This window comes from Eretmochelys imbricata, chromosome 6 (assembly GCF_965152235.1).
Source record: "Eretmochelys imbricata isolate rEreImb1 chromosome 6, rEreImb1.hap1, whole genome shotgun sequence".
NCBI lineage: Eukaryota > Metazoa > Chordata > Testudines > Cheloniidae > Eretmochelys > Eretmochelys imbricata.
Genome location: NC_135577.1, coordinates 69,837,673 through 69,860,766, shown reverse-complemented (window position 1 = coordinate 69,860,766; position 23,094 = coordinate 69,837,673). Strand labels below are relative to the sequence as shown.

The following is a 23,094-nucleotide window of genomic DNA, read 5'->3' as shown; positions in this document are numbered from 1 at the left end:
TGTCACCATTGGGGATTTCACACCAGTAATGTGTTGGATGGAAACTTCTATTTCCATTGTCTTTGGGGAATATGAAGTTTTTCACTTGCTGTGGTCCATGCAGTACAAGGAAGTCCCTCAGGCTACTGCTCAAGTGGGTCCACAGTCCTGGATCATCTAGACTTAAGGAACTAAACTCAGCAGCAGCAGCTGTTTCTTGCGCCTCCACCACACTTTTCTCTGATCTATACTTTTCTTCAGGAATGTGCATGGTTACATCCATTTGAGATGGAGATATGGATGCTGCAGTAGATGCCAGGTCACCTGCACTCTGACTAAGAGGATCAGGCATCTCCTCACCACTCACATCCTCACTGGGGCAGAAGGCTCACTGTGAACATTTGTGTCTATATAGCTCAGGAGAGCTCCTTCCTGCTTAGATAGAAAAGCTTCCTTTGCTTTCTTTCTTTTCTGAATGCTGCCCCAGAGGGGATTTTCTTCTTTCATTCATGACTGCTGTTCTGTGCCAGCTATAGTGGCTCTCAACACTCAGTTGAAGGGGACACATAAGCAGGCTGGTAGCAGGGCCTGAGTGAGGGAAGATATCAGCATCTTAAGGGCCTAACTGGCTCCTACTATTTCAGCTGACTGCCTGTTCTCCTCAAGTGGGCTCAGGGAAGCAGCAGGAAACAGGAAGCTCCCTGAGAAGCTGGTGTTAATCAGTCCAGGCTCCTGGGATTGCTAGAGAGGTACATAAGAGGCTCCTCGTCCTCTCTCTCTCTCTCCCTGCAGCTCCTGCTGCTTTCTGTTATTCCCTCTCACCTTTTCTCCTGCCTGCCTGTTATGTCTCTTGTGCCCTCCTTCCTCCAGCACAGCACTCCACCATCTCTGTGCATCTAGAGCAGAGAGAATACATATGCACCAGGAGCAGACACAATTTTCTACACTCTGGGTCCTAGTGGCACCCCTTCTCCCTCCCCCAGTCTGGCACCTGAGGCAACCGCCTGAGTTTGCCTCATGGTAAGGCCAGCCCTGCTCTGCAACTACTCAATATGAGACCAGTCAGGATTCTGGTGTAGCATGCCTCCTCTCTCTGAGCATACTGTCAGCAGGGCAAGAAGTTTACACAGCTTCGACCTTCCTGGATCTGACCTCAGAGCATTCAGCATGCCCTTCCACACCGTGCACTTCCCACAATGAGTCTGCCCTGGCGGGGCTCCTGGGGAAGCCAAAGGGCCCTGCACCCCAGCTCCGTAGTCACATGTGACTCTCAGCCAGCCAGTAAAACAGAAGGTTTATTATTCAACAGAAACACAGCGTAGACCAGAACTTGTTAGCACAGAAATCAGTGACTTTCAGCCAAGTCCATCTTGGGGAATCCTGGGCCAGAAGCCCTGAACTCCCCCTCTTCCAGTCCCCGCAAGCAGACTGCCAGCTTCCAGCAACCTGATCTCAGACACCCCTGTTGCTCCTCCTCCTAGTCTTTGTCTCACTTCCCGGGCAAAGAGTCACCTGGTCGTCACCTGGTTGCATCTCCCTCCTCGGTCTCAGGTTCTGAAGGGCACCGGTCATAGCATAGGTGCAGGCAGATGGAGCAGCCTCACCTGCCTCAGAGGTCTCAGCCAAAGTCACACACCCCTATTCCCACCACCGAGGTATTGGTGCAGCACACAGGGAAACTGAGGCACCCAGTATTCATGCAGAACAGTAACACTCACACATAGGCTCAACAGTAAGACTCACATACAACATACCAAGGGAAAATCCCCGTTTCATCACACCCTCACCTACTAATTGTGGGATGAAAAATCCTAGATGTTACCCTTAATTTGCTTAAACCACTTGGATCCTTTCTGTAGCTTTGGGAACGTCAGGCAATCAGATCATATGAGAGAAAATGGTAGTAGCAGAACACAGCAGCAAATTATAGATAACCTAAATGAACAGAAGGATTTAGAAATGAATGGAGCTGACTAATACTATGAACTTATATAGCATCTTTCATTTGACAATCTCAAAGCACTTTATAGAAGCGGATAAATATTATTAACCCCATTTTGCGGATGGGGAAAGTTACCCAGTAGATTATGCTTCTTGACAAGCACAAGTTAGGGGTATTGTGGCAAATTGCCAGCACTACTATGATGGGTCTCACACTCTCTTCTTGTGGTGTGGGGGGGGGTTTTCAGGGCACCTTTTCTTGCCCCTGAATGGGGGTATTAATTGCCCCACTAGTGTCCTAGAGGAGGGGAGTGGAGAGGGAGGGACCCAGGCACGCCCTCTACTCCAGGTCCCAGCCCAGGGGCCCTAGGGATAGCGGTAAACCGCTTGAACTAACGGTTCCTTCCTTTGGGCTACTTCCCTCTCCTGCCCTTCAGCTTGTGGGGCTTCCTGCCCTCCCTCTGCACAAACCAGGTGTCCCTTTAGTTAGGGTCTTGGTCTTCTTAGCCCACCACAGCACTTCTCCAAACTCTCCTCTGCTTCCCTCCAAACTGCTCTCTGCTCCAACACCAAACCACTCTGCTTCAACTCCTCCTCTAGTCTGACTGAAGCAGGGGGTTTTTATCAGGTGACTGGCTTCAGGTGCTCTAATTGGCTTCAGGTGCTCTAATTAATCTATAGGGAATAAGGCTCCCTTCTAACACTCTCCTGCTGCCCTCTGGCCATGCTGTATCACAAAAACAAAAAAGTTTTTTCTAGCAAAAGTGTATTGGTATAAACTCCATGCGTGGCAATATTTGAGGAATAAGGCAAAACTAGAACTTCTGAGACAATCACATGTGCCTTAGGTGTGGTTAATATTGTGCCCATCACTCAACAAATGCAATAACTCCTCTGCTTTCCTCCACTGACTTCCAATGCCTTTAATAGTAGATTCTTTTAGTGCTAACAGGAAATAGCTATTAGCTATTTATATTCAATAAAATTTTACAGGAAAAAATGCACATTGCAGTTCTTGATATAAATTATTACAAAAATAAGTATTTTTAATGATTTCTTTGATGCACGGGTATAGCAGGGTGGTTGGGTTCTTTTGTTGACTGGCCCTCTTAGCAGGCATTTGAGCCCTGCAGGGACATTCTGGCAGGTGTGACTCATTAATTCCATCCTGGGTATAAGGCAGGTGAGAGGGGCTCATGGAGCAGGGGGAACTAAGATCTGAGACAAACTTCAGGGAAATCCTAGGAATTACTAAATTTAGGAAGAAAGTTAGGCTGAGGTTCTAAGATGCCAATGAAGGCAAAGCCAGGAAAAGGATACATTTGGATTAAATACAATATATGTAGATTTCAGTTCAAAACAGGACTGGAATTGCACCTCTTTACAATGTGTCACTGTTTAGAGATGTTCAATTAATAGTCCCTCTGAGAAGTTATACTGAGCTCTGTCAAGAGACAGAAGAACACTGAAGGACGAGACAACATACCTGAATTTGGTATTTGATAGATAGCATCCTATTCCAGGCCAGCTTCTCTCCTTAAAGTGCATTTTAGTGCTTGTGAAAGGTGCTGACTTGACAGCGCTGAAAATTAAAGTTCTCCTTTTAGCAAAAGATCAGATACAGAAGGGGAATAATAGTAAAGACTAGCCCATGTTGCCCATTAGTATCTCACATGTGTTGTGCCCAGTTCTAGGTGTCAGTGTGTCGCTCAGTCTCCAGGGGTCTCCAAACTTTTAGAATCGCGCACCCCCAGGGCCAGCTCTGGGGAAGGAAAAAAAGAAAAAAAGAAGAGGAGCTGCTGCCGGCGTGCCGCCGAAGACGGATTGGGGAGAGCCGGGCTGCTGCCGGCGTGCCGCCGAAGACGGAGTGGGGAGAGCCGGGCTCCCGCCGGCGTGCCACTGAAGAATCAAAGGTCCAGGAGTGATGCTGCTGCCATGCCAGTGGCGCTCCTTGGGTGGCACGCTTCCTGCCGCGCACCCCTACGGATGGTCTTGTGCGCGCACCCCACTTTGGAGACCACTATTCAGTCCTTAGTCGCTCTGCAGAGGCTACCAACAAGAGTGTCCTTTGTGGTTTTGTGATGGAGATGCCTGAACACTGTTAAATGGACAGACCACCAACTCATTCCTAGAGACCACCATTAGATAGTAACGATATTTAGCCATTACTGACCTGGGCCAGATTCATCCTGGCCATGTAAGGGCTTGTCTACATGAACACTTAAGTTCATGGCAAGCTGGGGTGTAACTTTACCCCTCTTTAGCCTGCCAGCCAAGCATCCATGCGGCCCCTGCTACCATGCATTAACAGTTCCCTAATGCACTTTGATCTGCCCCACTTTGAAATGGTAGTAGATTAAAGTGCACTACAGAACTTTTAGCATGTGGTAGCAGGGTCCACACGGGGCACTTAATACATAGCAGGCTAGTGCAGCTTGCTGGGAACTAAATGATCATGTAAACAAGGCCTAGTAGTTAAAAGACCTGCCACTTTTTAATACCTGTGTATGAATATTTAAGCTTGATGTCCAATAACACATTCTGTGTAATCAAAACAGTTTTAAATCTGAGACAGGTGGGGAGCGGGTTCTTGCACATTTAGTGAAATGCTGCATCAAGTCACATCACCCTGATAAGAGAACTCTGGGATTCCTCCTTATGGTCATGATAAATAAAATAGGATGTAGGAGAATTCAAGCCCTGAGACATCAATTTCAGTTCCTAGAGCATTTCTTCCATGCTATGGCTGTGTGGAAAGCCTGCAGAATCATGTCTATGTGATTCTGGACATTGAAATTACTCAGCTTCAGCAGTTTGTCAAAGTCATCCTTACAGTAGGCCAAATTCAAGAGATTATATGGTGAGCAGCAACCAGCAAGAGGTACCGTTCCCTCTGCCATCTCCCAAGGACTGCATTCAACCCCTGCAGAAGACCAAAAACAATAGTGATTAGGAAACCAGGGTGACATTCATTATTTATTGATCCCAAAATCCATGAAGGTACCAACCTAACCAGAGTAAAATTTCCTCACAGACATATTATACATTGTTTCCTATAGGAATATCCTATCTGAATGAAGGGGCACACTGATGATTTTCATGAACAACAACATATTTTGCAGAATTCTGTGCATTTGCAGCAGCAGAGATTTCCATTGGCCCTGTCCATTCAGTATTGGAAACATCAGAGGCAAAGAGAAGCAGCAAAAAATCTGGCATTGGCATCTCAAATTTGCAAATAAACCCAGAATGTTTAGATTCTCTTTTGGAAGCCCCAATATTTTCAGTGCTCTGTAGCCTCTATCTGGCTTGTAATCCACCTGGGATGGAGTTGATCACAAATTCCAGCAAGTCCTAGAGCTGCCTTGATCTGAGTAACTTTATTTAAGTAAATAAAATTTATGGATTTTTAACCTCAATTTCTGTAAAATTGGAAACTTCACCCAGTTCTACAATGGATAGGATTGTTACAGTACTATGAGAAACAATGAACTAATCAGTTAAGAATTTGGTTATGCTGCAACGGGAAACGTACCACAACACATTGGGGAAAAGTTGGTCATGTGGACTGTAGTAAAATTGTAACAGACATGACAGCTGCTAGCCATACTTCACACATGCTGCACATTGGGTGGACACTGTGAACTTCAGTATCAACACACACAAGCCAGCACCTAAGAGGAATATCTATGTAGTTGTCAGAAGCAATAAAGTGACAGCTATTAGAGAACTGTGATGTACACTACACACTATCCAGAGCCAAATAGTTATAAAATTGGCTCTTTGAGTTGATATTCAACTACCTACCAGGTACTCTGAACTTCCTGAAAGTATCATTCACCAATGGGAAGTCAATTACTATGGGAGCCTTCAGATTCTCTTCATTCAGAAATATGTAGCACTCCTTTGGATTCTTCTTTTCTTCGCTCAGCATAATTTTTGGAAAAGGTCTTGCTCACTTTGAACAGTATTTCCCAGTTTGTTCCATAGACTACATCAGCACAGAAGAGGACAATATTAGAACAAACAACAAAATTAAGGCCAACGCAGCCCTCCTGGAGTGTAGAAAAATGCCACATTGCACTGGAATAACGGTAGGAATAAATGTAAAGTACAAGATGAGAATAGATATATAAAATGAGAAATAAACAAACAACATATATACCCTTTAAAACATCAGGTTAATAAATACTGAGAAGATTTTTCAAAACAAGTATAACTCAGCCATAGTTAGAAAACAAGAAGAGGTAAAGACTGCTAGTAGAAACATACAAACAGGTAAAATAACTGCTCCTGGCACTGACAGAACTAAGACATTGAGAAACCTGGCCTAAGCTAAAAGAAATTATGTCCCTGTGTTTTATGTGACATGATGAAAAATCACGACTCCCATATTCTATAATTTCACATGCCTTCATATTATTTGCTAGTATTCTAATTTCAAGTACAGACTTAAGTTATATCATGTCAAACTTGGGCATTCAAAGGACCAAGGTAACATTAATGTTGGGTTTTTTAAAATATTATCAGGATTAGAGCTCAGTGAATAGTGAATATATTCTTAAATATTTTACTTATTTTTGTTTTACAAAATCCAGGTACATTGGACCAGCTCTGTAAACTAAGGAAATATTGGAATAATTGTTAAATTAATTTAACTGGAAAATATTGCGAAATTCTTCAAATTTTTTGACACATTTTCTACCAGTTATATTCAGGAATAATGTTAGTAATTTTATTCAACCCCTTGATAATAATTAGAAAACAGATCATTAGAAAACATTAGATAATTAGAATAGAAATATTAGGTAATAATTAGAAAACAGATAATTAGAAAACAATTTGAGACACATCATTTGACAAAATAATAATATGGACAGACTTGATTGTTATCTCAATAATAGGGGCCTATCCTGTACTCCTTATGCAGATAAAACTGTGCTCCAGTCAATAAGAATCTTGCCTCCATGAAGTTTATGGAATCAGGCCTAAAGAAATATTGCATCTAACTGTTAAACTGGAACACACATCACAATCTCAAATGGTCTGAAAGTGACTTTTTACTGAAGACTTCAAATGCTTTTCCTCTTGGAAGCAACTTTCCAAAATTTTCTCTGCAAGTTTAAAGGACAGAGTCACATTTGACAAGTACCAAACATGACCACACACTCCAACAGCAACAGGCTTCACTTAGAGACTAGCATCAAAGTACTGAAGAGGTTGGCCACCAACTATTCAGCAATCCGGTTTGCCACCACAATCCCTATTCAACTAGCCCTCTGAAAAACAAACGTCTGAGATCTTGTACTTAGTCATCTATAAGACATCACTTGCACCAAGTACTAGCTTGTCTTCAGAACTTACCTCTGTTCTCCTTGACAATATATCATTTAAAAGCTAATATCTTATTACCCTCATTCATTCTCTAAATTTAGTCTACTTTCAGTATGTCAAGGTTCCTTCCCCACTCTGAACTCTAGGGTACAGATGTGGGGACCTGTATGAAAGACCCCCTAAGCTTATTCTTACCAGCTTAGGTTAAAAACTTCCCCAACGTACAAACTTTGCCTTGCCCTTGAACCCTATGCTGCCACCACCAAGTGTGTTAAACAAAGAACAGGGAAAGAGCCCACTTGGAAACATCTTACCCCCAAAATATCCCCCCAAGCCCTACACCCCCTTTCCTGGGGAAGGCTTGATAAAAATCCTTACCAATTTGCATAGGTGAACACAGACCCAAACCCTTGGATCTTAAGAACAATGAAAAAGCAATCAGGATCTTAAAAGAAGAATTTTAATTAAAGAAAAAGTAAAAGAATCACCTCTGTAAAATCAGGATGGTAAATTCCTTGTCTCCTCATTGGTCATTTTGGTCAAGTGCCAGCGAGGTTATCTTAGCTTCTTAACCCTTTACAAGTGAAAGGGTTTTGCCTCTGGCCAGGAGGGATTTTATAGTTCTGTATACAGAAAGGTGGTTACCCTTTCCTTTATATTTATGACACAGTAGGTGGACTGTTGACTGTCCAGCAGCCAAGAAATGTAACAGATTGCAAAAAGAATTTAAAGCTAAAAACATTTACAGCTCTGACTTTTTTGTCATAGAATTGATGCATTTTTGGTGGCTACATATATGTGTTATATATCTGTCTGGTGCACTATTTTGTTTTTGATTTTTATGGGAGTTTACATAATTGATGCTGTAGGTCTGTCAGTATTAGATAACAGTCTGTGAGCCATCTTGGTCAGATCACTGTTACAAATGCAAACTTACTCTTACCATCCTTCTGTAATAAAAGAATTGTTTTTACCCCAATACTGAAAAGACTACAAACCCAGTGAAATAAAAATTTCACTGGCAGTTTCACATATGTAACAATGGCAATTACTTCTCTGACTACAGAGGAAAAATAGAGGGAGCATCGTGATGCAGGAAACTCAGAACACCTGGGGTGTGTTGGGTACCCTCAGAACTTAAATGGTAAGGCAATAGCAGGCTTCATTTTTACAAGGGATACCTATGATATAAAATGGCAGATTTAAGCACAGGGGCACATTTGGCATCTATCAATCTTGGCAGCACCTCAGATATTGGTGGCCACTAGAGATGGAAGGTTTGAAAACAGCCAGTCGAGCAGAAAGATAAATCAAATTGAATAACCTCAAATGCTGTGCTCAAGGAGTAATCAAATGACAGGATGATATCCACATTCCTCTCCTTCCTCAAGAGTGGTGGACAACTGGTATTGATGAAATAGGCAGAATCAGCCAGACACAGGTCATCTTCTGATGTGGTCAGTTGATTAGGGAACAAGTCCAGTTGACAGTCTGAAAGGCAGATATTTCTAGTATTAGTACACCATTTAGAGACAGTGCCTATGATTTTCTTCTCTAGTGGAAGGAAAGGATAACAGAAACAAGTTTTCAGATTCCATATCTGATTACCCTTGAGATGCTGGTCCCTCACAGCATCTTAACCCTCCATCCTGAAAGAATCCCTTAAAGTAAAGGAAGATTTTGATCAGTGTTTTAACCTTTTAGTTCCCCACACTGGTATGCCAGCGACAAATCAACTGAGATTGAAGCCATCCTTTTCTTGGGGAAGTCTTGCCACTCCCCCCAATCTTCCCCTACAAAAATGGGGAACTGTGCAAAATCCATGATGGTTTTCTGAAAATATCATGTATCCTATGAAAAGAGATTCCCACAAGAAACATTGAGGGTTTAATTTTCCCTTGGGGGCTGATTGGTCACTAGCTCTCTATAATGCATTATGAGAATTAACCTTTCCTGCCTGTTTTACACATCTTTGTACTAAACTTATGGGAATCTGATCTTAAGTATGCCTGGTGTACTTTTACAAATATTTTTTTAAATTTGCTAATGAAATGTCATTCTCCAGCACCAGCCAAAAGGCCAAAACTTGCTCACTGAAAGCATATTAGAACATACCTGAAAGATATTATTTTAACATTCTTGTGGGGGAAGGGACAAGAAAGCAGCTATTTATACAAATTTAGGGGGTTACCACAGTTACATTTCCTATATGGAGAGACACCTGTATTTGAAAGGTGCCCTTGTTGAGAGCAGAGAGTTCTAGCCTCTACAAGGGAGACAGAGAAAGGAGTGTGTTGTAGAAAGTAATTGCTTCAAGGAAAGATCACACATACAGATAAGCCTGTTTTCTTATTGCTCAAAAGAGTGCGACAAAAGGGACAAAGAGGGCCACTGTGATTATAAAAAGAGAGCAAAACTATCTACAAAGTTCTAAGCACTTACAGTGGTGGCAGAGATCCCACTAAAATAACTAAGTTAGCATGAAAAAAGGAAAGCAGAAAGCTGTTAATTCATGTTTTTATCTTCACTAGAGATATGGCTTAATAAAGCTAGAAATAGAGTAAGCCCAGAGACTCATGAATTCACAATTCTTTTACATACTCCAAAGTTATTTGCATAGTTCATTTACTAGCCAGACTAAAACTTTCAGTAGCCAATCGTGCAGTTTTATCTGTACTGTTACATAGAAGCACCTGTTTAATATGCAAGAATTTGCTAACCAGTTCAAAGCCCCTTCTAGTTTTTGTGCTGGCTTTCCTACCTACTTTGTTCTATGGAACAACCCACTAACATACAGCCCACCTGGCTGGTGATCCCATTATTGACAATGGATATCTGGGTTTTTGTGATCTTATATCATTCCTGTAGACTGATTTTTTATTTATTTATTTTTTTTTTAAGGATAATCACCTTCTATGTAACAGATCCAGGACTCTGGGTTCTTCGTCATTAGTCGCCCCATGAAAAATTCACTTCCAAAATCTTCTGAGCGAATGAAAGCGGCGTATTTCAGGAATCCAACCTTATAAGGGGAAAATTCACACCATTCTAGAAACACAAAAATGAAATATTTTACTTGATCATGGAAGCAGACAAGAATATATATGGAACAATTCTGACTTCAGACAAAAAGCATAATTTGAAAAAATTTGCTGAAGTCACTTAATTCCCAGGGGACTGTAACTCAAACTACCAGTGTGTTGAGAATCTAACAGCTTCTAAAATTTAGCTCAAGCTGCATTCTCTGTATCCCTGGTACATAAACTACTGAGATCATTTTGCGGCGGGATATGCACCAGTTCCATAGTTTTATGGATTCTCCACATAAGATCTGGGAACTTGTTCCTCATTGGCAATACATATAATATATTGCATTACCTGTTGTCCAGCATTACTCTGACAGAGTGGCCCCTGATGTTGCATAGGAAGTGATAGCAAGTGTATCAGACTACTTTGACTTCAAGAATGTTGCTATGGAGAGACATCTCCTGGGGGGTCCAATTGCCTTGGGCTGAGAAGACCTCAGAATGGGCACCCCAGCCTAAAAGGGAAACATCTGCGATGATGAAGTTTGTAGGGAGAGAACTTGAAAATGGAACTCCCACAGAGACCTTTTGGGGATCAATCCACAATTGAGGGAGTCAAGGACCCTCTGAGGTATCCAGACCTGCTTGGACAGATTGTATTTGTTGGGTGTGTAGACAGACCGAAGCCAGGCTTGAAGACATCAGAAGTGTAGTCTTGCCAGGGGAGCTACAAATGTACAGGCTTCCCTGTGGCCCAAGAGTTGAAGACAAGTCCTTGCTGTAGTTTGTGGGCTCAGCTGCAGTGTGAAAATGAGGCTGGACATTGTAGCAAACCTGTCTATGGGCAGGTACGCGCTGAAGTTGGTGGAAAAGGGAGTGGCTCCAACGAAGTCTCTTTGTTCCATATGTATGAGCATAGACTTCTCCACATGGAGACAGAGGCCCAAGCAGCAGAAGAGGGATGGTGCCTTGATGGTTAATGAATGCACCTCGAGAAAGGACCCATCTTCAGGAGCCAGTCATCCGGCTAAGGGAAGATAATTATTCCCATCTGATGAAGATTCACCGCAGTGGCTGAGAGGATCTTTAAAAACCCTTGGGGTGGTCAAAAGACCGAAGGATGCAATAAGGTATTGATAGTGCTCCTTGTCCATGACAAATCATAGGAAATGTCGTTGAGCAAAGCGCATAGCTAAATGAAGGTATGCGTCCCAGAGGTCCAGGGAAATGAACCAGACCCCCGGATCCAAATATGGAACGATCACTGCCAGGGTTACCACCCTGAACCATTGACGGAGGAGGAAGTTGTTTAAAGTCCTGAGATTCAGAATCAGTCTCCACCATCCTCTTTTCTTGAGAGCCAGGAAGTATCTAGAGTAAAAACCTTTTTCCACAAATAGTGATGGAATGCATTCAATCATCCCTAAGAGCAGGAGGGATTGTACTTTCTGTCTTAAGAGACCTCTGTAAGAAGGGTCCCTGAAAAGGGATGGGGACGGGGATGGGAGATAGGCAGGGATAGAGCTGAATTGCATAGAATAGCCTGTCAGACCACCTCTAGGCTCCATCTGTCCCAGCTGAGGAGCTCCTAGGAAGATAGGGAGAGGCAGTGTCCATAGAGGTTGTTGTGATAACTGGGCCTACAAATGTACCTTCATTGAAAGCTCAACTGCAAAACGTGAGCATAAACTCATAAAATGTCACAATAACCTACAGCAACAGATGTTGATGGGAAAAGATGTAAAAGCAAGACAGAAATATTGAATTAGTCCCAACAAAAAGGTCTACTGCTATAACTCAAGGGCTGTGTTGATAAACAAGAAAAGCATGGAACCAGAAATCAGTGAACCAAAATTGGTGTGTTGGAAACTAGGCCTAACTGGTGGACAAAATAATGAGAGGATGGGCTATTCCATCCATCACTGCCATTTGCTGTCCTTAAAAAAAGACATTTCCAGGAGAAAAACTGACAACTGGAGCTAGCTTCACCATCATGGATTCAACCTTCATCATCTCCTGGGACCCTGGGCGTTCATCATCCAATCCTGAGATGATGACAAGACCAGGTAAGAGAGAGAGAGAGCGCCAGATGACATTGCCATCTCCACCAGCTCTGGCCGAATCCCAACCACCACCTGGGATGTGGGACTGTCTCCTGCCCCCACCTCAAATGTGTCCTTTTCCTACCCTACCTTCTTTCTCCCTTTTCCTACCCTACCTTCTTTCTCCCTTTTCCTTCTGTCTAATAAGTGTCTATAATCCTGTGAGCAGAAAGAAGCAGTTAAAAGTTAAACAGCCCAATGCTGGTACAAGTTTGCCAGATCTCAGCGTGGCAGATAAGATCCTGTACCATGCATGTGTTTTTCCAGAGGAGAGGTTGCAAGTGATAGAAAATTCCGCTTCTGCCTCTGGTGTTGACTATTTTTGCTATTCTTTACTCTCCCCTTCTATATGTTTGTCTTGTTAGGAAACAGATTGAACTTCGACAACAACTCCTCCAGCCCATCTCATCTTACTGCTCTTTTCCCCAAAGGGACAGTTACTACCATCTTTGATTCCATCAAAAAGACGGTCAAACAAGGGGTTTTTTTCCTTCCCAAAACTCCCTCCAGCTAAAGGAAAAGGGAATAAGGGATGTTGTTAAAATAAAAGCCTTGTTTGCTTTACTTTTCCAATGCTTTAATTGCTTTTCCTTCATTTCTGTATCTTTAATAAAAGGTTACAGGAGTGGGTGAGTGAGATTCTGTGGCCTGCAATGTGCAGGAGATCAGACTAGATGGTTATGTATGGTCCTTTCTGGCCTTAAAGCCTCTGAGTCAAAGGATTTTTAATGATGTGTTTGCCCTGGTGCTAAGGAGGCTGTGGGCTCTATAGCAAACCCCAAACCTTATTTAACACTGTTTAATGTTGGACAGTTTCAGAGTCATGTTAACAGCTTTGACTCTTTGGGCCCATATATTCCATCTAAATTAATACAACAGGGTGGTCAGGGGTTGGTGCAGCATATGATCTGGAAAGGGGGGACTTGGATTCCCCAGGCCTCAAAAAACTCTCCACAAGCAGTAATTTCAGTCTGTCCTCCCTCCGCTTTCTAGATCTGCTTTTGAATCTGAAGCAGACCTTGCACTTGAAGGGGATGTGAATCTCTCCAAGGCAGCGAAGTGGTGCCCTGGCACTCTTGATCACAGATTTTGTCAGCAGTATCTGCAGGTCCATGCCTGCGCCCTAGACATCTTTGTGCTCCCTATATACCCTCACACCAAAGTGCAAGGATGTCTAGGGTGCAGACATGGACCTGCAGACACTGCTGACAAAACATCCGATCAAGAATGCACATATGTACGGACATCCTGACATGGAGCACTGATAGGAGCAATAACTGAAAGAAGTTTGAGCAATGAATTCAATTATTTGAGCCCATTGGTTGTGGATCAGCAGGGGCAGTATGCCCAGTCATGCCTTTGGGAAAAAGAGGTCTTTCATGTTGCGCTATAACAATTCTTTTGGCCTACTCAGCAGGAGCAATCAACTTCCAGGGGGGCCTCTTTAGCCCCAGAAGAATAATCAGTTACGATATAGGGCATTTGGTGTAATGGAGGAGGGAGGGAAAGTTAAAAAACTGGGTAGCAGAGCAAGGAGCAGTCCTGCAAAAGTCCCCTTAAAGTCCAATGCTCATCCAGCTCTATATTATTCCATGCAGTGCTTTAAGCAAACAACGTATTTCTGTCACAGCACCATTGAGACTAGTGGACTTGCCTGTATCATGCCATCAGGAGTGAAGGTGAATGGTTGGAGGCAAATGTATAAATCCAGGGTATCCATATTCTGAAACATATATTCCCTTCCTCCCTGCTCCAGCCACAGAATTCTATCTTACAAACTTCATGGTCTAGCAGGTCCTCTTCCAACTGGAGAACCTTCTTCAGGGTAGCAGCAACCACCTTCTTCCGCTTCTGCAGGAAATCCTGCTCCTCTGCGCACAGGTCAGACCCCAAGAGCATGTCTAAGTCTTCCTGGCTGAAACAAAGAAAGGGACATGTGTGGACAGAGACCAATGTACTATTCAGTGAGGACTGGATCAATTTTTAGCACTTGTAATTAACCTGCAAATGGATAAGCTATTCCCATAAATCAAACAAATCCCATAATTCCTTTGTTGCTCACAGATCATGCCTGTGGTCCTGCATCAGTGCAAGGAGCTGGACTTGACCTCTCAAGGTCCCTTCCAACCCTACATTTCTATGATTCTATGCTCTTCTATCAGTTCAGTTCCATATCTATTCAAATGAAAGAGACATTCCAAATACATACAGATCCAACAGTGATCAACAAGTATCTTGCTGGACAAACAGATGCTCGTCAGCACCAAAGAAGTTTATGTGCCATCTTTCTTCTTCAAAATATTTCAAAGCACTTTTCAAAATAATTAGGTAAGAGGAGTTGCTATTACATGATTAATAATAGTTTATACACAAACTTAGATATTAGAATTTGTATTATTGACAAAGGAAATGTGGACAAGAATGCCAGATTTCCTCACTTCTTCTGAAAAATTACCATTAAACACAAATGTCTCCTTCCAAGGACAGCACATTTCTAATAATACATAACCCACCCACTCTTAGTACTGCACTGTTATGTCACATTTGGTGTGAGCCTAACGTCTGGTGTTGGACTTGTCATGAACTCCTGGTCCAGAGGCAAGCATGAGGGCCAAGTGCACTAGTTACATGGGAAGCAACTTCTTGGTAAGTCAAATTCAGTGGTAGTGTAAATGACAGTTTAAATTACACATGGGATTGAATGTTAGTTGGTCAGAAAACAGATAAATAGAACCATAAAATCATATAGAGTCATACAAATGTAAGGCTGAAAGAAACCTAAGAGGTCATTTAGTCCATCCTCCAGTGCTCATGCAGGATTAGGTATACCTAGACTAACCCTAAAAGGTGTTTGTTTAATCTGTTCTTAAAAACTTCCAGTGACAGGATTCCACAGTCCCCCTAGGAAAACCTGTTCAAGTGCTTAACTATCCTTATAGTTAGAATATATTTTCTAATTTCCTAATATCTTTTCCTAATATCCAACCTGAATCTCCCTTGCTACAAACTAAGCCAATTACTTCTTATCCTATGTGGTGGGCCTGGAGAACAATTGATCACCAACCTTTATCAGAACTTTTTACATACTTCAAGATTTATGTCCCACCTCAGCCTTCGCTTCTGTAGAAAAAAACATGCCCAATTCTTTCAACCTTTCCTCATAGATAATGTTTTCTAAACCTCTTATCATTTTTGTTGGTCTCCTCTGCACTCCCTCCAATTTGTTCACATCTTCCTAATGACAAGGTGGCCAAAATTGGACACAATACTCCATCTGAGGCCTCACCAATGCCAAGTAGGGAGGAACAATTACTTCCTAGGTCTTACATATTACATTCTTGTTAATACATCCAAGAGTGACATTTGCCTTTGTTGCAATATAATCACACTAAGAAACGGAGTACTTGTGGCACCTTAGAGACTAACAAATTTATTTGAGCATAAGCTTTCGTGAGCTGCAGCTCACTTCATCGGATGCATTCAGTGGAAAATACAGTGGGGAGATTTATATACATAGAGAACATGAAACAATGGGTGTTACCATACACACTGTAACCAGAGTGATCACTTAAGGTGAGCTATTACCAGCGGAGTGGGGGGGGGACCTTTTGTAGTGATAATCAAGGTGGGCCATTTCCAGCAGTTGACAAGAACATCTGAGGAACAGTGGGTGTGGGGGGAATTAAACACGGGGAAATAGTTTTACTTTGTGTAATAACCCATCCATTCCCAGTCTCTATTCAAGCCTAAGTTAATTGTATCCAGTTTGCAAATTAAGCCCCACAGTATGCCAACATTTTTATGGCAGACTTAGAACAACGTTTCCTCAGCTCTCGTCCTCTAATGCCCCTACTCTACTTGCGCTACATTCCTGGAAGCAGGGTAGGACCTGCCGCTATTCTTCCATGGGAGCATTTCAGTCCATGCAAAAATAATACAGTTTCTCTTTGGTTAACTCCATGCTCCCATCTTTGCCATTCGCACCTTCCCTCTGGGTAAAAATTTTAAACTACATTTTAGAGAGAATGAGAGTAGCTGAGAAATCAATCAGAAATGTAATTACCACCACTAGGACACCATTCATGATGAGATTTTCCGGTTGGTCCAAGCTGAGGGGGGGAAAAGCACTTTTCACAACTAGTTCAATGTAATACAAACATATGCATCATTCTTATTTTGCTTTTTAGTGTAAAGAGACGTTTTCCATTTCAATAGCTTTTTTAAATGTCAACATAAAAATCATTCCATAATGAGTTATGTGCTCATGAAAGATGGTAAGTGTAATTTGGGAGCCTTGCCATTTTAGGGATACAGATCTATCAGGTTAGCCCTGGCCTTCCTAATGCCACTCCCTGTTCTGCTCAATAACAGAGATTGAAGTTTGCATTATTTCACAAAATATCAGCTATCGAAGGCAACCAGCTTAGAAAGAGATGCAGAAGAAAGGATCTTTCTTACAGCAGACTGACTTGATCATAGGCAAACGGCCTGATTCTTCAGGCACCACAGATGAACAACTCCTACTGGCCTTCATAAGTTTTATGATGCTTATATGCTGGAAAATCAGGCACCAGGTTACTCTGCTACAAGTGTGAGCACAGGTCATAGCAAAAATGCCTATTCGCTAAACGCAGATGCTCCTCCCTCCTCCCCAGTCATTCCAGTCTCCCCACCATTTCAAACCACCACTTCAGGTAGACATCCATCCCCATCCCTCTTCCAAGCCCCTTCATAGCCTCCAAGTATGCAGTTAGCCTTCTTGGCATCAAGGGCACACTGCTGACTCATATCCAGCTTCTCATCCACTGTAATCCCCAGGTCCTTTTCTGCAGAACTGCTGCTTAGCCAGTCGGCCCCCAGCCTGTAGCAGTGCATGGGATTCTTCCATCCTATGTGCAGGACTCTGCACTTGTCCTTGTTCAACCTCATCAGATTTCTTTTGGCCCGATCCTCCAATTTGTCTAGGTCACTCTGGACCCTATCACTACCCTCCACCGTATCTATCTCTTCCCCCCAGCTTAGTGTCATCCGTGAACTTGCTGATAGTGCAATCTATCCCATCGTCCAGATCATTAATAAAGATGATGAACAAAACTGGCCCCAGGACTGACCCCTGGGGCACTCCACTTGATATGGCTGCCAACTAGACATCAAGCCGTTGATCACTACCTGTTGAGCCTGACAACCTAGCCAGCTTTCTATCCTCCTTATAGTCCATTCATCCAATCCATACTTTAACTTGCTGGTAATGTTGTGGCCCAACAAACTGTGCAAGATGTGAGGGGACAGTAATCCTCAAGTTCTCACCTTGACTCTGACTCTCTACAGGGTGACATCTTGGGCTCATCACTTAACCACTGTAAAATGGGGATAATGCTACTTGCCTACTTCACACAGATTGCAGTGAGGAATTATTTCATTAGTTAACATTTGTGCAGCACTGCTGAATATATACATGCTGAGTATGTGCGTACACACACACACACACACGAAAACCCATGCTGGTGCCTAAATACAGATTTGGAAGTCTGACTTTAGGGTCCTATTTTTGAAAACTTTGGCCCTAAAGTTTTAGGTGCTGGAGTCCAGGATTTGCAGGAGTTGACAGACCTGGAAAAGTTTATCCTAACAAAGTTTCATGCTTGTACAGTTTACCTTGTAAGTCACTTGATGCAAATATCTGCTCAGTAGCTCGTGCCATCTATATCAGCATGCCTTCCTCTCTTTCTGACTCACAGCTCTTTGAAACATCTGCTTTCAGATGACATTGTGTGTGTCCTATGCCTCTGAGTTAAAAAATAGCAGCCCAGGAAGAAACTAACTGCATTAGTTAACTTTGGGATGTAATTTGTAGGAAAGTTGTATACAATACAAAGTCCCAAAGACTAGAATCAAAATGTTTTCTTAGAGTAAATCTACGTTTGTAGAAAAAGAGAGACTGGCTATCTCATTTATAAAATGGGGATAATAATGCTTACCCGCCTTTAAAAAAAATCTTGAGAACTACAACTGGAAATCGTTTTGTAAATGCTACGTACTATCATCATCATCCACTCTGAACCTTACAAACACTCACAAGAATTATACCCTGTAGGGGTAGAGGGCATCTCAGTCATAGGATATACTATACATTAGATTTTTGAGAATGGAGCAACACTACCATTTCATTAGCTTGCCTTTTGGGATAGTGTCAATACCACACGTACAGAGTATACAGCAGCCATGCTAACTTTAGAATCACCAAACTCCACCATCTTGCAGCAGCTGTGTTTTGCTTGGAAATCTCCCATCCATACACCAACCAGTCTTGGTCGTTCTACCTTATGAGATCACATCTGAGGGACATATGGCTTCAGGCCAGCCATAATTCCTTGCACAGGCGGTGTCAGAAAGTGACCTTAACCAGTCAATCATCATCATAATCAGTTCATATTTCCACCCATATCCTCAAACCCAAGCCAAGCAAAGCCATTCTCCTAAAATTAATAAGTTAAAAGGTCTGTTGATGTTTGCCTAAAATGTGCTAACACACACCTTTGAGACATCCATTTAACTTGTTCTTTCATTTGATGCTGATAGGTTAGGATCAAGCTGTCTCCAAGCCATCTATGTGAAAATAACTATCCATCCGATGAGGTGAGCTGTAGCTCATGAAAGCTTATGCTCTAATAAATTGGTTAGTCTCTAAGGTGCCACAAGTACTCCTTTTCTTTTTACGGATACAGACTAACACGGCTGCTACTCTGAAACCTATCCAACTACAATTATTTTTAGCTCCCCAGAATTAATAAGAGAAGCAAATGTTAAGATGCTTTCAGTCAGCATCAGATCCACAAGTGTCATATTAACTTGTATTCATGAAATTTGGCATATTCTTTTATCAAGAACTCTTGCATCATAGCATGAATCCAAATTATGTCTGTTACAGAGCCAATCTCCAGGTTGAGCTTAGCCAAATTATTCCAGTCCCTAGGTTTAAGTTCCTCCATCCTTCTTGAGGTCCTTTTAGTTAGTTTTCTGAATTGTTTGAGGGGTATCTGAGCCCCATATTTGGCTTTTGAAACCCACAACTAAGGAGATGGAGTCCCAATTTGCCAGAAACCTAATACTAAGGTAGAACCAAGTGATCTGCTGCTGTGTGAAAGAAATGTGTAGGGGGACGAGGAGAGAGACAAAATAAAGATTAACTAGACTGAAGGCTCCCAAAATCTGCAATTGAGCCCTGCTATCCCCTCTCTACTTTAAAAAAAAAAAAAGCTTTCCTAGTTACGGTTACATATTTTATTGTTCATTTCGTTAATGCACTCATTCAACAAAAAGGATTACCTCTTTTGCTCTGCACACATCTTGAAATGTTCTAAAAATACAGCTATAATAATGGACTACTACTTCACACTGCTTTGCCCAATAATTAATACATATAATAATCCATTGTGCTTGCTGCAGCCTATGACTGTTTTTCTCACTTATTGGAGAGACAAGGTAGATGAGGTAATGCCTTTTAGTGGACCAACTTCTGTTGGTGAGACAGACAAGCTTGGTCCAATAAAAGATATTCCCTCACCCACCTTGTCTCTTTACTATCCTGGGACCAACATGGCTACAACAACACTTCAGACACTTCTCAATTATTATTTCTAGTACGTATTTGTAACTAAGCCTGTTGAAATGCTCTCAGTGAAACCCAAAACAATGCAAAATTTGCCTGGTTTCACACTATATTACAAATGCAAAATTCAGGCTAGAATTACAGAAAGATTTGTCGGGGCTGGGAAACTACTTAAAAGATTCTGGTTCCAATTCTGAGCAAATCTAAGTTTAGGAGGGTTTTTCTCAGAATCATTCCTAGACTGCTACCCTCTCCCAGGTACAGATCTAGAATACTACCGCTGGCCAGAATCAAAACTACTCAGTTGTGTCTTACAGGTCCTTTACTGAGAACAGCATCGCCCTTACCTCGTATAGTTAGCGCTGTACTTCTAGAGCAGAAGGCACACGAATTCTGTCACCATTGTCACCCTAAAGTTCTGAGTGGGTACAAAATGTCACATGCTGAAGTCCCAGATGGCCTTGAATTTCCTACCATATTTACCTGTGGAGGAAAGAATTATAGCCTATGTTTTCAGAAGTAAATAGTGATTCTAGGTGCCTAACTTGAAATAACTAAGGACCTAATTTTCAGACAGGGTTCCCAACTTTCCAATTTCTTAAAATCAGACAGTCCAGCCCCCAGCCCCACTACTCGCTCGCTCCTCCTTTTCCCCAGGATTCACCTGCCACCTGCAGAGCTGGGCTGGGAGCTGAAGTGGAGGCTGCCTACAAGATGCAGGTAGGAGTCGGCCTTGACTGAGAAGGGGCTGGCATGAGTTGAACCAGGCTGGTGGTGGTGTTTGCAGTCAGCCATCCTGGGGAGGGCGGGAGGGGTGGTCAGTCTGTCTGTCTGAACCAGGGCAGACTGGAAGAAATGCCCTTTCCTCCCCGCACTGATTCTGCAGCGGATGGGGGCAGAGGGCAAAGCTGAGGAGCAGAGACAAGGGTGGAAAATAGGATGCAATCCAAACACAATCCAGCGGCGTGGATTGGCACCTTCCTGGCTCACAGCCATGCTCCCCCAGCTCTCTGCAAGTGCCCCGCTGCGGTCACACATGCTGAAGTGGGCGCTGCTTTGGGTCCCCCCATTCTGGGGCTCCTGCAGGCAGTAACCAGACTTTGTGTGTCCAGTCAATACTTCTGACCAGACACTGTAGAGGTCCCCTTTCAACCAAACTTTCCAGTTAAAAACCAGACACCTGGCAACCCTATTTTCAGAGGATGCGTGCTCAGCATTTTGGTCCTGATTCAGGAAAACACTTGAGCCACACGCTTAACAATCCCTACCCAGAAAAGCACTTCAGTAAATCTGTCTGTCCTGTTGACATCAATCAGGGCCCTTTAAAGTGTCTCAAATTGGGCACCCATAATCTCTGGTCACTTTTGAAAATCTGGGCCTACATATCTGGAAGGAACTCTCTTGCTCCACAGAAGCAGAGATGATTTGTTTTCTGTTGATTCTTTTCTGGAAATGAAGCAGCTGATAGTTGAGGCAAAGGATAACAATTGATCCTTACTCACCAGGGGGTAGGTGCACTAGCAAAGCAGTTTAAGGGCTCAGAATTTTAAGTTCCATCATGGGAATGCACATTGAAGAGTAGGGATCTGTTATTCTTATTTTCGGGAGAAATGTATTTACAGTTTCATAGTAAGTACTCCTACTTCACAGGCAGAACCTGCTAGCTAGGATGTATCACCCCAGGAACACAGAGACAGGAGAGTGAACGCAAGTAACATGCATCTGGGAGAGTGTATTGCTTCTGTAGAATTAGGATTATTGTTTTGAAGATACTAAATAATGTATTTGTTAATTTAATTAACTGACATGCTATCTTAAATGACGGTGCCTAACTCATAAACATCAAAAAGGATTTAGGTTATAAAAGTATTTCTCTCCCCTCACTTAACCCCTATAGACAAAATATAGTTACCACCCTCTGAGAACATGAATTGCAGATTAGATAATTTTCGGTTGAGCACATTAAGGGTATGTCTACACTATGAAATTAGGTCAAATTTATAGAAGTCAATTTTTTAGAAAGCGATTTTATACAGTCGATTGTGTGTGTCCCCACTTAAGACCATTAAGTTGGTGGAGTGCGTCCACAGTACTGAGGCTAGCGTCGACTTCTGGACCATTGCACTGTGGGTAGCTATCCCACGGTTCCCGCAGTCTCCGCCGCCCATTGGAATTCTGGGTTGAGATCCCAATGCCTGATGGGGCAAAAAACATTGTCACGGGTGGTTCTGGGTACATTTCGTCAGGCCCCCTCCCCTCCCTCCCTCCGTGAATGCAATGGCAGACAATCGTTTTGCGCCTTTTTTCCTGGGTTACCCAGGCAGACGCCATACCACAGCAAGCATGGAGCCCACTCAGCTCACCATCACCGTTGGTGTCCTGGGTGCTGGCAGACATGGGACTGCGTTGCTACACAGCAGCAGCTCATGGCCTTGTGACAGCAGACCATCCACGACGGGTAGCCATCCTCATCATCTCTTGGGTGCTCTTGGCCGGCCTCGGTGAGGTCGGTCAGGGCGCCTGGGAAGACATGGGTGCTCCTGGCAGACCTTGGTGAGATCTGTCAGGGGCGTCTGAACATAAATGGGAGTGACTCAGGTCATTCTCTTCTTTAAGTTTTGTCTAATGGAGATTCAGTCCTACCTGGAATAACGGCAGAGGGATAGCTCAGTGGTTTGAGCATTGGCCTGCTAAACCCAGGGTTGTGAGTTCAATCCTTGAGGAGGCCATTCAGCCTCAGGCTGCTCTCCCAGCCAACAGCACTGTGAGCACCCAGGAGACGATGACAGCTGGCAGTCGTAGTGCACTGTCTGCTGGCGAGCACCCAGGAGATGATGACAGCTAACAGTCGTACTGCACTGTCTTCTGCCAGCCTACCCTTTGCTCCTCCCTCCATGAAAGCAACGGCCGACAATTGTTTCGCGCTTTTTCCCATGCGGGTGCCATATTGCGGTCAGCATTGTCAACCACCCGCCACTTCCACTGCCACTCTGCTCTCCTGCTGACATCGGATCAACATGGCAGTTATGACCATTCTAAACACCAAGCACATTATCCAGCAGAATATGCAGAACCAGAACCTGCAAAAGCAGGTGAGTAGGCG

At 43.0% G+C, this 23,094-nt stretch overlaps 1 protein-coding gene across 1 annotated transcript in view; it reads right to left on the bottom strand.

The window, feature by feature from the left end:
• Window positions 1–14,281, bottom strand: part of LOC144266546 (cytosolic phospholipase A2 epsilon-like) — an 82,855-nt gene extending 68,574 nt beyond the window's left edge. Inside the window, exons 1-4 of the mRNA XM_077819980.1 lie at window positions 14,158–14,281; window positions 12,797–12,892; window positions 10,165–10,302; window positions 8,579–8,808 (exon numbers count right to left, since the gene is read on the bottom strand). Of these exons, the coding sequence (XP_077676106.1) occupies window positions 8,579–8,808; window positions 10,165–10,302; window positions 12,797–12,892; window positions 14,158–14,281 (588 nt within the window). The remainder of the gene's footprint in view (window positions 1–8,578; window positions 8,809–10,164; window positions 10,303–12,796; window positions 12,893–14,157) is intronic.
• Between the last annotated feature and the right edge of the window lie 8,813 nt (window positions 14,282–23,094).